This window comes from Rhodnius prolixus, unplaced genomic scaffold (assembly GCF_049639745.1).
Source record: "Rhodnius prolixus isolate KJV_2025 unplaced genomic scaffold, Rpr scaffold_15, whole genome shotgun sequence".
Taxonomy (NCBI): Eukaryota; Metazoa; Arthropoda; class Insecta; order Hemiptera; family Reduviidae; genus Rhodnius; species Rhodnius prolixus.
In genome coordinates, this window is record NW_027411605.1 from 129,463 (window position 1) to 144,180 (window position 14,718).

The 14,718-nt window shown below is 30.9% G+C and overlaps 2 protein-coding genes across 6 annotated transcripts in view; one reads left to right on the top strand and one right to left on the bottom strand.

Annotated features, from left to right (window-relative positions):
- Positions 1-12,318, top strand: part of ppk26 (pickpocket 26) — a 20,314-nt gene extending 7,996 nt beyond the window's left edge. For 4 of the 5 annotated variants that reach the window (XM_074129552.1, XM_074129551.1, XM_074129553.1 and 1 more), the window contains 10 exons: positions 1,031-1,270; positions 2,465-2,567; positions 2,682-2,836; positions 3,407-3,602; positions 5,755-5,826; positions 8,387-8,585; positions 9,176-9,235; positions 9,316-9,487; positions 9,572-9,663; positions 10,966-12,318. In XM_074129552.1, coding sequence (XP_073985653.1) covers positions 1,031-1,270; positions 2,465-2,567; positions 2,682-2,836; positions 3,407-3,602; positions 5,755-5,826; positions 8,387-8,585; positions 9,176-9,235; positions 9,316-9,487; positions 9,572-9,663; positions 10,966-11,171 — 1,495 coding nt within the window. In that variant the 3' untranslated portion in view covers positions 11,172-12,318. The remainder of the gene's footprint in view (positions 1-1,030; positions 1,271-2,464; positions 2,568-2,681; positions 2,837-3,406; positions 3,603-5,754; positions 5,827-8,386; positions 8,586-9,175; positions 9,236-9,315; positions 9,488-9,571; positions 9,664-10,965) is intronic. The other variant, XM_074129555.1, reaches the window with a different exon arrangement.
- On the bottom strand, positions 10,964-13,220 carry LOC141454883 (uncharacterized). Its single transcript, XM_074129574.1, has 3 exons — positions 13,118-13,220; positions 12,583-12,750; positions 10,964-12,508 (listed from the first exon to the last, which is right to left on the bottom strand). The coding sequence occupies exons 1-3, from the start codon at positions 13,176-13,178 to the stop codon at positions 12,219-12,221; spliced, it is 519 nt and encodes a 172-aa protein (XP_073985675.1). The 5' UTR covers positions 13,179-13,220; the 3' UTR covers positions 10,964-12,218.
- Between the last annotated feature and the right edge of the window lie 1,498 nt (positions 13,221-14,718).

A 14,718-nucleotide genomic window follows, 5' to 3' on the forward strand; every position in this document is an offset into this window, starting at 1 on the left:
TTGACAGCTTGAGGCTCGATTATGATTTAGTTTTATATATTTTAACAATATATTTTAAAACATACGTATGTATATATATTCGGTTTAAAGCATAAATATAAAGATGACTGGATTTGGACTCAAGTATCTTGGAAATTGGCTGCTTAGCGTCGAGCTTGCGCAAAAATTAGTATATTTTATTGAATATTTCGTTTAATTTCAATTTATAAAAATATTCTGCTTAAATAGTCACTTTAAAATTTAATATATTCTAAATTCTTCGAATTTTATTTAATGAAACAACTTTAACATCTGTTTTGGAAAATTATCTTGATTTATAACCTTTCTTAAGGTAATTTTGTGTACTTCTAAAGGTAATTATGATACAAATCTTCCTAACTTCAGTCCTATCTTCTGCATTTTAAATAGTTACACTTCTTGAGGATTAAAATGTTGTATAAAATTTAATAACAGTATAAAGAGAGTCTGTCCGATGTATAAAAAAAATCCATATCTCTAAGCAAAATTTACTTATCTAGAATTGCAGATTTGTTCTGTTTTAAAAGGAACCTTATTTACATTAAAGTTAGATCTACTTAAGAAGCAATTTTTTTTAAATTTTTTCTTTGGTTATTAAGACATAATGAGTCGTCCGCTGTAATATCGAAATTGAAATTAAAATTTTTGCTTGATTATCAATGAAAATCGTTTACTAACTTATAAAAAACCTAGCTTGGCATGACAACTGATTTTATTAATGCCGATGATCCTTTTGTAACTGATTTTAATAATTACTTATTACCAAATAAGATTTATTCGAATGGTCTTTTCAAGCGAAGTGATTTTTATATCAGTTATGAAACGAAAGCAGTGCGTTTCAGTTGTGAACTTCAATACATATCATAGCATGATTGTACCATAAAATCTATTAGATTGAAGGAGTAGATGAAAAAATAAAGGCAATCATCGATTGGTGTCGAATTTATTATTTTATTCTCTAAAAAAAATAACTCATTTCCTTGTAGCTGATTTTATTGTATTTTTTTTTCAGAATATGGTGGTTATTGGTATTTATAATTTGCCTATCCGGCAACTTTTTCCTAATTGGTAAAGTATGGATTAAATGGCATGAATCTCCAGTAATTGTGTCATTTGCTGAAACAACGACACCTGTATGGCAAGTTCCGTTCCCCGCGGTAACGTTATGCAGTGAAACAAAATCTAGATCAACCTTGTTTAATTTTACTGATGCAGTGAATAGAAATTTAACTGAAGAAATCGATGGAGAAATGTAAGTTTTCTTAAATATTTTTTATCCTTGTTTTGTTTAACGAGTTTTGTAGTAATTCTTTTAGAAAAAGTCTAAAGTTTGTCAAAAGATTTTTAATCGACATAACTATAATTATATAAATATAATCATGGACATATCTATGATGAACTCATAAATTCTCACCGTCATGGATTTTAATCTATAGATTGGTTAGAAAATATGTTCGTGTTTATGACGCTAAATACAGAGTCATACTAACGATTACACATGAATAAAGTAACAAATTAGCAAGATAGTTTCCTAGTGCTGAGGGCGTTTAGAGATCTTTAAATTGATGTAGAACATAACGTGATCTTCCCAAACATCATGAGGTTCATGGTTAACAAAAAAGAAGTTGGTTTAAGCGCACGTAGTTCCATCAATCCACATTCCATCTGAACTCCACATTCCATCTGAACTCCACATTCAGCTCTGAACAGCATGTTTTGAGTATCCCCCTTCAGAGCAATTTGGAAAAATCCTAATTGGACTCCAATCACTATCGTTCATTCGGGTTCGTCGGGTTTAGCGGCGTAATTGGGATTGTCCAAGCAAAGGCTTGATCTTGAATTCAAGTTGTATTCATGTTGTATTTGAATTTTAAAAGCTATCGATCGAAGATGGTGCCGATATTTGTTCTTATCTATATCTTGTACTCGCATGGCAATGATCAAAACATTAATAGTAAACTATAAATTGTTCTACTGCAGTTATTCAAAGTACAGACTATCCACTTTCTTCGTAGTCTATTTACTCACCGAGCTCCACGAAGGAGTTAAGGTGATTTTTTTTTTTAACCATAGCCAACTTATTTAAGAATGGATATAGAACCTTTGCGCAATTAGAATAAAATTTAAATCAAGAAGACTTACCCAAGCATTCCCGGTTATAGATTTTTTTGTTTACAATATAAAATTTCGTATTAAGCGAAACATTATACTCCTTGTTACTTAAAGGAGGGTATTTGAAGGTGAGAAACTCGCGAACAGTAACACATATTTCCAAGTCTGCTGCTTCAAATATCGTTCTGTACTCAAAGAGATGCACTAATTGATATTGTGCAGCACTGCGGATAATAACATGCATTATAAAACGGATGTTTACTTTCCATACTAAATTTAGTTTATATAACTCAAGAATAATTCTTTTAACACTTAGTTATCATTTTCTAAACAGGTTCAACAAAATGTCAGATGTTTCACTGCTTTGTGATAACCATGTAATTGTAGAAAATGGAAGTTTAACTACTAATGAATCTACTATTGAATTTCTATTTGAAGTTAGTAACTGTTTCTAGTAAATACTTTAAAAAAAAAAGTATTTTCAAACTTTATTTTGCGATGATAACTTTATCCAGTACTTTTTATATTCTCTTATGTATGTATCTTTTAAGGTAGCTCCACCATTTGAAGATACGGTACATATTTGCAAGTGGAAAGGTCCTGCCACACAAAATTGTAGTCATCTTTTTACGCCAATTATAACAGATGAGGGTGTCTGCTTTTCATTCAACATGCTTCCGACAGTTGAGCTATTTAGAGGGCAAGGGTATGTTAATTTTACTTAAAATAGTTAAATTATTTTTCAGAATACCTCTTGAAAGGAATTGTAAATTATAGAGATCAATAAAAAATAATTATTTAATTTATTTAAATAGTTGGTAGTACACTCGAGGATACAATTTTCAATGAGTCAAAATCGATAAATGGATTATTTTCATATAAAAATTTACGTACACGGTCTAGTTTGGGTTTTCCAAAACAACTTAATGTGTTCTTTGCCAGCGTTAGACAAATCGCTTAAAAAAAATACCAGAAATATTCAATTTAACCTAAATTACACTTGGAGCCTAATTTAATCCTATCTTGATCAAAATGTCTGTGATCATATTAAAAGTAAGCCCCTTCTTCATTAGTTAGTTTACTTGAGCCACTATTCTGGATTATACCTGTCAAAAAAACTTTGATGAGAGGTTACTGTAGTTTCCTTGAACAAATATTAATTTTTTTATAATTAAATCACCAGCAAAATTTAAACCGCTCATGTTGCTTTCCGTTTTTAGGATTGTGAAGATATAAAATGAAATAGTTCAATCATTTCATTGTTTTTATAACCCAGGATTCCGTACTTTGAAGACAATGGCTACAGAACGGAAGGATGGACACTGGAGGGTGGATATCCGCCTGATGCCCCGCTAGATACCTATCCACATAGAGCACTGACGGCTGGGGCAAAAGCTGGACTTATTTTTGTTATGAAGGCAATGTGGAAGGATGCTGATTATTACTGTAAAGGGCCTGTACAAGGATTTCGAGTAAGTACATTTTTGTATTCCATTTCCCCAGCTTAAATTTTGTAAAAAAGAACTATGCACAAAATTGGTACTTAAACTCGTGCAATCTTAAATTTGTAATTAGGTATTACCTGTCATTTTGATAAATAATTTGATTTATTTAATTTTTTATTATACAACTAACATAATTTATCATTTAATCACCTGACTTAATTAATTGTTTATGGGAATTCCCTTATTTTTCGTAATTAGTAGAAAAGTGGTTTCAGTTTCATTGATAATTCATGCTCGTACTAAATCCATCCTCAAGATCTTTTTATCATCTAAATATTTTGATATAATTCGACTCTCTAGCCCTACGCTGTGAGATAACGACTGTAGTTCACACACAGCTAGTGGCTCCTGGGCCCTTTAGTTAGCTACCTCAATGTGACTGCAGTGCGTGTGTTGAGTTATGTGGCGAGTTGAAGTTTGGTGTTAGTTATTCTAATAAAACCAAAGGTACAACACTTCAGGTGCAGGTGCCTATTTATGCCTACATTGTTGAATTGCTTTTTTGAATAAATCTGTTAATGAAGTTAGGACTTTTGGTCAGCTATTTTCTTCAAATTTGAAAATTTAGTTCCACACGTTATTCTGACTTATTGTACAGGTGGCAAGTCAGTATAATATAATACGAACTTTAGAGGAAATCCTCTATTAAAAATCGAATTTCCCTGTAAAAATGTTTTAAATATAAAAAATTGATAAATGATTCAGTACAAGATATTCTGATTGAGCGAATGAGACATACAATATGATCATCCCAAAAAAGTAAACCTTTCTAGATTTTTTCTCAAGTTTAACACCTTGCCTATCGTAAAATATCTTTTGTACATTGTACCAGGGATAAGAAACTTTTATTGAATATCAAAAAATATATTCACTGCTTTGCAGAAGGCTTTGCTACCTTTTCTCCAATGCAACATTAAAATAAGGTAATGATAAAGCACATCTTACCTCCGTGCATTCTCACCAGTTCAGAAAATATTAATAAATTAGGTACCCAAGAGTTCCGAATCTTAACCAATGTGGCTTAATGTATGTGGCTCTTATCCTCTCATACCCAGTTTCTCACAGAAACAAATATCCTTAGTTTCAGCCTTCCACTCTTCACAATACTTATTCTATTCTTAACATAAGTTACAATTCCTCAACGCATTTAGAAATTTACGTGTCTTGAATACCCAGTTAGCACTCAGCATACTTAATGTTACTTAGGAAGAGAAGGTACACCATGACTTTCTGTCCTTAAAAATCCTATGGGCCTAGAGAAACTTCCCACTTTTATTTAATTTTGACCAAGAGCTCTAGCAAGTAAGCAAAATTTGTTTAAATGCTTGCCGTTCATTCCGTATTTCTTTTACTACAATAAATATTTCACTCTATTTACTTTGCACTTATATGTTGCCTTATCGCCTTATTTATATTGATTAATTCATATTTGTTTATTGAAGTTTAATTTCAATGATTTTTGACGTGGGATTTAGTAGAATTTATATAATTTCTTGTAAACAAGTTGATTGATATAAAAAAAAAAAACTGCATAGACATCGTATCAATAATACTTAAAATGTTAAAATTGTTCTCACTTACTGTATCTGGATAAATTGATTTTTAACATTGAGAGACCTCAATATATATATCATACTATATAGTACGCTATGTTTTACTAATAATAAATATAATTACTTATTTGTAACGTTACCAATATAATAATAATTCAATAAGTAAGTAGACTTCCATATTTTTAGTAAAATAGGTTGAACCAAATTTCGTTTTTACAAGATAAATTTTGTAATTTTAAACAATTTATTAGCACCATATAGTTACAAGAATGTTTCTATGTATAAATGCGATAACAGGAAATCGCCGAAGTGTTCGCACCTAATAAGAAACTTGAATTTTCCTGAGTTAAAGTTTAGTTTTAACAAGATTTTAAAGTAACTGATAACTGTACTCAAGACTATTAAGAAACTAATGAAGAATATCTTTTTACTTTTGCGTATCTTTTTAAAATAAAATCCTCTTCTAGTTTTTCTGTTTGGGTTCGTAGAATTCCTAGACCGTAAACCTCTTGACCGTTATTCGTCGCTGTTACAGAACATTTTAAACAATTACTTCAATGCTTCAGGTATTACTTCATAATCCAGCTGAGGTACCAAGTGTTGGAGAGCGCTATCTCAGAGCACCACTACGGCAAGAGGTGAGGTTTGATTTCAGTTATTATTAATAAATAAAAAAATGTACCATAATTTCGGTCAAGATCAGGTAATTTATCAATTAACAAGTTAAAGACCAGTAAATAAAGTAATATTTCTTTAAGTGAAACAACACTTTTATCTTACCAATGCCTTCAATTTGAAACATAAAAAAAGGTTGAGAAAATAACTGACGATTAAGAAAAAAAAAAAAATAAGTATCTGTAAAACAACTAAGTAATACAACCACCTATTTTACTTTCAACCTCCTCTCTCTTGGACACGTTCTGCCGGCTCTGAAGTTTTGGTGCCCAGGGTAGAATTATAAATAAAAATTTTAAAAATTATTGTAACAAAAGAATACGTTCGGTATACCGAGTGCCTCAAATTTTGAGGCGCCTTCAATAGATAAATAAAAATTGAATAGGTAATAAAAAAAATTATTATTATTCATTTTCACGTAGGCATCAACTTATCTGAACATGAATAAATCTAGTTATTTTAATAGTTGTAAATAACTGTTCATAACAACAACAAATGAAAAAACAATCGTTTTTTTGATAATGTATCGTAAATTCAGCAAAAACCACTTCTATGGTGGCAGCTCGTTGGGAGATCTGTTGATTTTAGTATTAACTATATACGGAAACTGTTAGAGGTGGACTTATTGTTTTGAAGGACGTATCTTTTAAATTTAACTCAAATGTTTGGAGTTAGAAGAAAATTTGTGAGTTAGAATGTTGTCAGTGCTAACAGAAAGTCGTGTGAATTTCTCAATATTTTTTTTTTTTTTTAAAGTATCCCATATTCGTATCAAAATGTATTTCGTTTAGGGTTTCTCTAAACTTAGTGTGTAAATGTGCTTCAATGCAGTTGGTACTTTTTATTATTTATAATTTACTAACAACATACTTGATAAATAAGAAGTAATCGAACAATTATTTGAGAAACCATTCCAAAGTTGCAAAATGTAAAGGGTAAGATTTTTCTCTTCTTGACAATTAAATTAACTAATTTTTTCATTAAACTCATTTATCCTGAGGTGGTTAACTTTTGTACTTTATGCAGTTTAGTAATATGGCACCATTTTTTTTCATTTCAAGAAGAGAACTTGAGCTAAAATAAGTGTTAACCCATTGTATTGAATCCATTTAATTGTTTTTTAAAAACTAGAGATGAGCAAAAAACTTTGGGAGCAAAATTTTTAATTAATTATTGCTTACTCTGGAGAAACCAATTATAATTTCATTACTAGAATCATCGCTTTACTTCTGAATTACGAGTTTTTTTGGCCTTCCGTTTGTAAAAAAAAAACTCCTTATATTTTTTTTTAAGCAATAATGATAAAAATGTATACCCAAAATTTTGGAAATGAAATGAAACAGAGCTTGAACTATATATTGTAGTGCGTCAGACAACAACAAAAAAAAAATTAACTTTTGCTGGTTTACTTAGTGTTGTTATTGACGTTTTGTTTTAGCGATGAAGGCAGTCAGTTATTTGATCTTTTTTTCGTAAGTAATAAATATGTAAAGCAAATATATTTTAAAGAAGACTCGATAATAATAATAATAATAATAAATTACAACCTATTTGTTTAAGATATTGGAAATTCATTTGTATTTTCATACATTATTACAAATAAAAGTAGTACAAGTTAAACTCTCGATAAATAATCTTATCTTATTAATAATAATTAAAAAAAAAAATGAAGTGATTATCTAGTGAAACAAATCTTAAAGTCGCTCATTTTTTCAATCTGACATCATCGGCATTTTTCTCGTTTTAGATTAAAAAAATACAAGTTTTTTTTGTTTACCAATATCAGTGTTCTAGTTTAGTTTTTTTCCACTGGCAATACCATTCCTCTCCATAGATAAGTCCTTTTGCTAGAGCTATCTAACGGTCCTAAAAATTTGATCAGCTGAACAGAATGTGATCCCATGTGTGCAAAGCTAAGTCTTTCATGATTGTTAAATCTGAGAAGATTAGCCCTATTTGGGAAGCGATCGCTTAAACCTAAGTTAGTAAGCAATTTATACTGTCTTAGCATTTCTGGTATTGTGCACAGTACTGGACAAGCAAATTTTCTATTCAATTTCTGTCAGCAGTAATATACAGTGGAAAAGCATCTCTCCCTCCAAGAAAAGAAAGAAAACTGGAGAATAAAAAACGAGAGAACCACCAGATCTCAACAATGAACCTTAATAAACAAACATTGGTATAAAAAGTGCTACTGAAGAGGTTGGGGTATGCCTTAGGAAATGCTGTAGGACTATCTCAAAGATAGGAAGGCCAATTGGTAAGCAAGATGGGTAGAGGCGACCACGGTTGCTTTGGATGGTGATTTGTGGTTGACTTTGGAAAGTTTTGTGTAAGAAGATAGGAGCAAAGAGCCAAGAGATAAAGTAGTTGAATTATAGAAGAGGCTCAAGACCGTTTAAGATCGTTCTAACCTTCAAAAAGTAATACAAATGTTTTGCAATATAGAAAATGGTTTAAATGTTCCCTCCTTGAATGAATTACATCTTATCAATTGATAAATCAATCTACTTTTTCTTTTAGATTGTAGCATCGATTCAACCAAAAATTATGACAACCAGTAAAGGTTTACGTTCTTATTCACCGGACAGAAGACAATGCTATTTTCCATCCGAACGCTATCTAGCTCATTTCAAAGTATATACACAGAGAAATTGTGAATTGGAATGCCTTACAAATTATACTTTAAAAAAATGTGGTTGCGTTGGATTACACATGCCAAGTAAGTGCATATTATGAATTTAATTTGTTCTGTAGATTTTGTTTTGAACTCTTGTTTTCCAGGTTGCATGCCTTGAAAACAGACACAAAAAGTAAAATTCCTGATCTTTCTGAGAAACTGCTCCTTTAAACATAACCTAACTGCAAGAACATAATTTTTCGGAAAATCTTATTTAGGGCCTCAGAAGAAACTTGAGTTCGGAGTTGAAAGTTCTACTAAGTAAAGAAGTTTGAGGTCCGCTGTCAAATCAGTATTCTTCTTCAAAAAAATAAAACAAAATTGTAGTTACTACAGTAATTACATCTTTGTTTATGTGTTTGTTTACAGACGATTGATAAGTCTATTTCTATTTCTATTTAGCTTTTTCTGATGGTAAATGAAAGTTCGAAAAAGTTAGGAATACATTAATCAAAGTGTTTTTATCCAGTACTGGTGGACCTAACCACGTTTTCAAAAAATTAATTTCTCCTCTCGTGAATGGGATGAGGAATGGTAATGATGTGGGGATCTTCAGAGGCAGGTCGACCAAACTAGGCTTAAATTTTTATTAAGACGCTTTAAATTAAGTGCTTCTAAAAATTTATTTTTAGGATCAGAATCAGTGAAAATTTGTGGTGGTGGAAGTAAAGAATGTATGTTGGAAGCTAATGGTTAGTATTTTTTTGTTTCTTTTATTTCGCCCTATTTCGTCAAATCCAAGAACATAATCCTGAATTTTAAACTATTTTAGATCTACTAAGACGTTACGAAATAGAATCCTCGTATAAGGAGACCAAACAAGAAACATGTGACTGTCTGCCCGCTTGCACTTCGATTCAGTATGATGCTGAAACTTCTCAAGCTGATTTTGAAGTTGAAAACGTATTTAGATCATATAATGACAATCTTACAGAAATTGTTGGGTGAGCCACTAATTTTGGAAAATAAATTTGCATCTTTTTATCATATACTAGGTAAAAATACATATAAAATGAAATTATTTGCAGAAGCAGCATGGCTAGAGTGTCAGTATTTTTTAAAGATATGCAGTTTACTACAAGTCGGCGAAGTGAACTTTTTGGCCTAGTCGATTTTCTAGGTAAGATCTCTTTGCGTACCTTTCTTTGGAAAAGTTCAGTTTAACTTGGTTATCAACAATTTACTACAATAAACTACAGTTTACCTTTATGTAAATAATTTTTTCTGAACTTAATAATATTATCTGAATTAATATGTTAAAAATCAGTAAAAAGATTAGCACTTATTTGCCTCTAATGAGTAAAAGATACTCAATTCTTTTGATTTAAAAGTCGCCAGTTTTTTCGACCGCTTTTAAAACCATTATCCATTAAATAGCGTAATAGACATTAAATAGGCATAAAAATGTATGCCATTTTAGATTCCTCTTACATTTTTTTGCTGCAATCTCAAAGCTGTTGATTTTACAAATTGTTTAAGTTTACAAGTTTGGAATTTTTCCAAAAGCTTTTTATCGGGTTCTGTATGGCACCTAAACCAATTCGTAAAGACCCCATTTTCTAATTTAATGGAGTTAAAGATGTATTTCTAGTGAAAATCTTCACGATTACAATTTTCTGTTATAAGTGACAAGAAAAAGTAAAAAAATATTGTGCCACAGTGACAATTTTGTTACAAATATTTATTAAGCTTTAGTAAAATAATTTATAAATACCATTTATTTATATTTGAATAATTATTCAATTTAAATTAACGTCAGAAAAAAACAGACTGCTGCTACGCTAAAGTGTTTAAAATAGTAACACGTGTTTTTCGTGATTATGTTTTAAAAATTAAGAGCGTCAACTTTTTCAACAATTATTGCCGCTTTCTCATTGCAGTGCCGGATTTATGGACTGTTCTTTAATTAGACACATCTCTGTCAATCATGCTGCTGAGAACTATAGATGAACTCGATCATGAAACTTTTCATAATTTTTACTTCAGATTTGTTCCATCAGCAGTATGTGATCAGTATGTATGGGTTTGTGGTTAATTTAGTGCACAGTTGTGAGCCCTAAACCAGTTTGAATTCGATTTGAATTTTGGTTCTGGTTAATGGAACACTTATGCCAGAAAAATGTTCAAGACATTTTCAGAAACCTTCTTACAGAATGCAAATGCTGTGGCATTCTTCCTTTTTCCCAAACTTGTAGTGCACTGTTTGATTCTCTGTCTGCTCTGATCTATCACAAATCAGTTTAAAGTATGTTTGGTTTGTGATGGAATGATAGATGAAAAATTAGAAATCGGTTTAAATTCTGCTGGAACACCAAACTCTCACTGCACAAGCTCTGTTCAATCACAAAGAAGAGTTTCGGATGGGACAGATCTTTTAAAATAAACTTACGTAATTGTTGGCATTATTTTTGTATTGTTTCAGCTAACTGTGGAGGTTTATTAGGTCTTTTTTGCGGGGTAAGTCTTTTAAGTTTAGTAGAAATCATTTATTATGTTACGCTTAGATTGTGGGGAAATATGAAGGCTACAAAGAAGACCAGTAGTAATGAAGCAGATATTGAAGCGGAACTGAGTAAACATGTCAACTTTAATAGTATAGCTTCTTCAAAATTAGTACATGAAGATTGATTTATATTTATTGTGTGATACAGATTTTAAATTTCAAAAAGGAAAATAAATTGTACAATTCATTCATTCAATATTAGCGAGGCTACATAATCTAAGAAAATTGCATTATACGTAATACAAATTTCCATAAAGTAATTCTATGCCTTTTAATAATTATTTTGTAATATTTTCAGAATAAATAAATTTAACAATAACATATTATTTACAGTTGTGACAATGATAGAGGTCTTTCGAGGTGCCATAATAAATACAAAATAATAGGGTTATTTGCATTTAGAAAAATGCAAATAATAACCTTTAGAGTAAACATCTGAAGCGCTAACCAATTTTATCACCCTGACATTCTATTGCGTTTAAATCAGCAGAACGCGAGCCGACCAATGAAAAATTTCTGTCTGTACTTATTTAATAAAACAGGAGCGACTAATTATTGCAACATTAGGTCGAACATTGTATTGCTGAAAAAACTTATAATGTTTTGTTGATTTTTACAGTGAAAGCCACCATTTCATGTTTTTAATTATCCACTACAAGTCTTCAAGTATTATTATATGAGGTTGATGTCATTTTGCATTTCAGTATACAATACATAACCTTAGCTGGGCATTAACAAAATTTTGTTGTTTAAGATATTATTTTATTAACCGATTAAATCCGACCAAAATAATAATAATAAAAAAACCTTGTTTCACCCATCTATTTTCCATAAAAACGTCAGCAATACTGTAACAACTCCCAATAGCGAAATTTCGTTATTTCAAGAATGATGTCCCTGACTCTCTTAATTTTTTCACACCAGTATCTTCCTTTAAAAATTATGGTTATTACAATCTATAATATTTGAGTTAGGATTCCTACTGTTCGTTAAATGCTAAGTTTTAAGCTGAGGCAGAAACAGTGTAATCGTATAACTGCAAACAACGTGCTTAATAATTATTGATATTGTGATCCATGAGATAAAATTACTCTAAATTCATAAAGAACATATATTCTTAACTTATGTGTATTTCAATTACATTTGACATCACGACATTATTACCGCTTTGTTTAAGCACCGACCAGTTTTCCTAAACAGCCCATCCAGTTACAGTTACAGTCGTTTTCGTCGTCACAGTCTGAATATTTCATAACATCCTTTAAATTGGCATCAATCTTGTTTTCATATTTGCTTCGAAACAAGTTTTCGTTAAGTGGGTCCAGTTCAATTTCATCTTGCCCTTGCATGGATTCCACCATGCTATCATCATTCATGCTTTTTGTGGCATCATCAATAGCTAGAGAAGGTGCAGTTTGTAACTTTAATCTAAGTACAAACTCGATTCTTTTAATCATAGCCCCTGAAAGTTAGAGATAGAATGTAAAATATTCGAAACAAATTTTTAGTGTTATTAATATTGCCATGAAAACCAACCAGCGGGTAATTCCAAAGCGGGAAAAACTGAAATCACATCGGAATCAACATAGTCTCCTAGGTCTTCATCTGTTGAACGTTTGTTGCGCTCGTCACTTTCCCCGTACATCTTAGCACTTGCAGCATTATTTGGCCTATATCCTTGTATATATCTTTTCCTCCGGAGATCTGAAAAAAAAAGGAGAATTATTTCTTTTTTTATTTCCTCTTTTCTTTACCAAAAAGAATGTTGCGATCTTGCTGATTTTCGTTTTTGAGTTTTTCTGAAACTTACCATTTTGAGAACCTATGTGCATAAAAAGCGTTGTTACAAACGTAGCTGCGATAATGTTTTCACTAGATTCTTTTTATATAAACTTGAGAGGCATTTTGAACCTACTTGATTACTTGAAAGTGATTTTAAAATGTTTAATTAAAGGTAATATAGTAATATACATATAAGATTATAATTAAATCTGCCTTCGTCCGTAATAGTTGAGTATTAGTTGAAGTCATAAACATTGCTTTATTTTAATAATATGTGAAATAAATTTACCTGAACCAATACTGCCGACGATTACCAACATAAGTACAAACAGCCAACCTGGGTAAACCATTTTGTAAATAATTAGAAATTAATTGTTCCTCAGCTGTTTATATACTCTATCATATCTAGCTTGATATCTCCGTCACTTTTATATCATACCGCTTGTCAGTAAACGAAGGTTGTTTTGTTGTTTTTCCGGAAATCACACACATGACATTCAGCAAACTTATTTTGATGTATAATAGACAGTATATATGTTAGTTTAATAGCTTCTTCCCTATTTTTTCAACAGTTGATAAACCAATGGCAGAGACATTGGTGATTTCACTTCGCTGTTGTTTCGAATAAACTTAAAACATTAGAATCAGTTATTACATTCGTTTGCTGCAAGTATTGAACTAACATGGTGCCATGCAGAAATTGGGGCAGAAAGGCTGGTGCAACATATCTCAACATGGAGATTTTGAAACCTTCCAGGGATCTAAATCTTTCTTGTATGATGGCATCGAAAAAGTTAGAACTTCAAAGCCTTGATAAATATATTCACTTTTAACTTCTGTAAGTGGTGCTTTGGAGTACTTTGGTAATGTTATGTGGCCTTCGAATAATACGATTATCTGGAGAATGATCAACGATACTGAAGGGAAATTAGTAAGCCACCGAGAATCTGAAAGGAGACGACATGTACTTTTACTAATTAGCAGGGATAGATTAGTCATGGATGATCCGTAACGGACAGGTTGTGGAACTGAAAGAATAATTGCGTTCACGCGTGCAGTAAGTTGTATGCAACTTAACAGAAAGTCTGAGGCAATAAAACTAAAATCCACCTTACTGTTGAATAAATTAGAAGTTCGGCTGCTGTTAGAAGTTGTAATAGTGTGCTGGAGCTAAGAAGTATAAGTTTTCTTTAAAGTTCGACGTTTCGGACATCCATGTTACCTTCCATCTTCCATAATTCCTTGCCCAGTTCCTTGAAAATGGAATCAAGGGTCTAAAACGAAAAACTGTAAAGAAAATATGTACTAAATATTATTAATTACTACATGTTGGCGCAGAAAGAAATTAGGGGGGTCTCTTCAGGAGAGCCCAGAAAAGAGGAGGTAGCTACAGAGTTTAAGAGTGACTTCTCAGGACTTAGACGTGTGGAGTTCTTTCTAGCCATAAATGTTATAATCGGTATTTTTATAATTATTTTGTATTTAGAAATTTTACTATTTACTAATCCTATCTGTTACAGTGCACAATGATTTGTGAGTGACTATTTTCGCATTTTGCATAAATATTCAGTTTTAGTTGGAACTTGGGTTATTTTGTTTGTTTTCAACTATTAATTTCCATTTACATCACGTGTAGTCATTTTTTTTTAGTTTTTATAGACTTTTGCAGTACCTTATTATTAATTTATAGTATCATTTGCTAATATGTTAAAATTAAAAGACGCTTTTTTTCATAGTTTTTTTCTTTATTCCGCTGCCATTTACATATTATTTTTTTTACATAGTCAAAACAAAAAAAACATAATAAATGCACTCTATAACTCAATAATACATATTTGAAATAATTTATTTAAACAAGAAGTTGTTTTTATATTTCCATCGTTAAGATGT

Bases quoted from the DNA above. Each gene is read 5' to 3' on its own strand.
- LOC141454883 (XM_074129574.1), bottom strand. From the start codon at position 13,178: ATGGTTTACCCAGGTTGGCTGTTTGTACTTATGTTGGTAATCGTCGGC. The intron at 12,751-13,117 runs GTAAATTTATTT...TTTTTTTTTCAG, and splicing joins CGTCGGCAGTATTGGTTCAG to ATCTCCGGAGGAAAAGATAT. The intron at 12,509-12,582 runs GTTGGTTTTCAT...TCTAACTTTCAG, and splicing joins CGCTTTGGAATTACCCGCTG to GGGCTATGATTAAAAGAATC.